Here is a 2849-nt window from a genome sequence, read left to right as displayed (position 1 = left end):
CGCGCCACAGACCAGGGCGGGACTCTAGACCTCGGCCACAGACCAGGTCAAAACTCTAGACCTCGGCCACAGACCAGGTTGCGACTCTAGACCTCGGCCACAGACCAGGTTGCGACTCTAGACCTCGGCCACAGACCAGGTTGGACACTTTAGGTCTAAATGGGCAGCTAAGAGAAAGAAACACTTGTTCTTGGTTCTGACTTCCTCCATGCAGAGGACCTGGAAGCCAAAGACTGGACCCCAGACAAAGCCCGGGAGGGAAAGTCCCTTCTAGAATGTCTCCAAGTATTGGTCCCCCTCCCCGGCCCACGTCACCGGCACAAACCCTCATTCATTGGCAGAAGAACCCCCATACATTGTGTCTTCTCAGGACACTCCGCTGCAGCAGGCCGGAGCAATCAATGTCCTTGGGCCTAGGAGACGCCTAACGATCGCAGATAACACAGAGCTCAGGCTGGGGAGGGCCAATCTGCACACACTACATTAGAATAGGGACCGTCCAGCTTAAGGCAGAGTCCCTACCACAGAAATGTTTGTTCATTGGCCCAGAGCAAGCCAGAAGGGGACTCTTCTCAGACCTCACTAGCTGCATGCTTGTTCCAGGTCATTGACTCACTGAGGTCAGGAGGGCTGATGGGTCTCTCTTGAGGAGGTTAGAGAGTTGCAGGCCGGGAAGTTCTGGATGAGGCAGTTTCTGGACACCTGTGAAGTGTAATGTGTTGGGTTATACTGCCATCTGCAGGATATTAGGAGAAGGAGCCGCAGCCGGCTGTTTCCCAATGTGGGGGCCATTAGAGGGCGGAGCCAACCCAATACTGAACCCTACGGACTAAGACTGGGGGGCCATTAAAGTTCATGTGCGTGTATAGGCGCCCCGATACTTCGGGTGATAGAGTGTATCAGACATTCCGAATTTTTATCAGGTAGCCAGAAATGTGTTCCCATCTCCTGGAGGAGAATTCCCCGGGCGGCACTTTGCATATAATCTGATCCAGGGAATTGGTGTGTTGTGGTGCAGCCACCAATCTGGGCCCCCCGTATCCCCCATTATCCGGGTCAGGGGGGTTCCTGTGGATGGTTCTCCAGTGCCAGGTGCCCATGTCCCCGCACTCCACCCTTAGCTGGTATTATGAGGGCGCCGCCCTGGTGACGGGCTCAGCCATAAGATGCACGTGGCGCTATGTATGGTGGAGGAGATGCAATGTTGTCCCTTCCTTGCCCCTCCAGCACTGATGTACGCCAGCATTTTCGGGAACGTATCTGCGATCATCCAGCGACTGTACTCCGGCACCGCCAGGTATCACACCCAGATGCTGCGGGTCCGGGAATTCATCCGTTTCCACCAGATTCCCAACCCCCTACGCCAGCGCCTGGAGGAGTATTTCCAACACGCCTGGTCCTACACCAACGGCATCGATATGAACGCGGTGAGTCTAACGTCTCTGACAACAGTTGTCTCCTGCTGACTTCATCCAAGATGTCTGTGTCCCCGCTTCCTCCGCCATTCTCTGCTGTGACCTGCGTCCTTATCACCATCTCATCCTCTCCCCGTCCTCTGTGATCTCCACTGTTCTCCCTCACTGCTGCTCTCTCCTCTGTCTCTACTGTTTGGCCAGAAAGCCGGCTCCATGCTCCCTGGTGACGAGGAAGCATGGAGCCGTCTCCCGGCCAATTAAGAAGCCGGGCGACACGTAATGACTCGCCACTCGGCTTCCCGATGCCGGAAGTTCCGGTTGCCGGGATAGGCATCGGGAGCATGTGGCCGAGTATCGGTATCGGTGCATCCCTAATAAAAGGTTCACAGAGCCATTCGTTTTCATTTCCTGGGCTCCCCGGCTCCATCTAGTGGCCATAATGCGGTATTTTCTGACAATGACATGCGTCCTGCACAAGAAGACATTGGGGGGGAATTTATCAAGACTGGAGCAGCTGTCCACGGCAACCAATCGGCTTCTCTCTCCAGTTTGCTCAGGTAAGAATTGAAAATGAGACGGAGAAGCTGATTGGTCGCCGTGCACAGCGGCTCCAGTTCTGATAGATCCCCCTCGTTGTGTTTTGTTGCTGATCACACGGGACGCATGGACGTGTCAGCTGTGCAGGATCCTCGTCGTCATGTGACAAATGATGGAATACAATGTATACTTTATATCTATAGTGACGGGAGAAGAGCCGGGAGGGGAGGGGGAGGGGGGATTAGCTTTGATGTGATTTGGCGATGTATTTTGGGAATGTTTCAAAATTGTAGATATTAACAATGACTTGCAAAGCCGTCCACAACTCCGCCCCCGTCTATATCTCCAACCTGGTCTCAGATTATTATTATTACATAGTATTTATAGAGCGCCAACAGTGTGCGCAGCGCTGTACAATATAAGGAAGACATTACAATCACAATACAATGTGGTAAGGATGGCCCCGCCCCCGAGGGCTGTATCACCCTAACCGTCCCCTCCGCTCCTCCCTAGACCTCCGGCTTTCCAGCTCCCTCGTCAACTCCTCCCATGCTCGCGTCTAGGACTTCTGTAGAGTCTCTCCCATCCTATGGAACTCTCTACCCCAACCTGTCCGTCTTATCTCCCACCTTGATTGCCTTTAGGCGATCCCTTAGGACTCATCTCTTCAGGGAAGCCGATCCCACCTCAACCTGACCGCTCAACCATTCATCCCCACACAGCTCCCTCCTCATGTATCACTGGCCCCTCCCTTTCAGAGTGTAAGCCCTCAGGGGCGGGGCCCTCCTTACCATCTTGTCTTGTATTGTCTTCCTTACATTGTACAGCGCTGCGCACACTGTTGGCGCTCTATAAATCCCGCATAATAATAATGTTGTCCCGGATACACAAAGTAGC

At 53.8% G+C, this 2849-nt stretch overlaps 1 protein-coding gene across 1 annotated transcript in view; it reads left to right on the top strand.

Annotated features, from left to right (window-relative positions):
• Positions 1-2849, top strand: part of LOC108803368 (potassium voltage-gated channel subfamily H member 2-like) — a gene marked incomplete at its 3' end in the record, with an annotated part of 27271 nt that overhangs the window by 20432 nt on the left and 3990 nt on the right. Inside the window, exon 6 of the mRNA XM_018575215.1 lies at positions 1228-1431. Coding sequence (XP_018430717.1) covers positions 1228-1431 — 204 coding nt within the window. The remainder of the gene's footprint in view (positions 1-1227; positions 1432-2849) is intronic.

The sequence above is a fragment of the Nanorana parkeri genome, unplaced genomic scaffold, assembly GCF_000935625.1.
Source record: "Nanorana parkeri isolate BGI_ZX_2015 unplaced genomic scaffold, ASM93562v1 scaffold3650, whole genome shotgun sequence".
NCBI classification, from domain to species: Eukaryota; Metazoa; Chordata; class Amphibia; order Anura; family Dicroglossidae; genus Nanorana; species Nanorana parkeri.
Note: the sequence above shows the minus strand (reverse complement) of the source record. Positions and strands in the feature narration are given on the sequence as shown.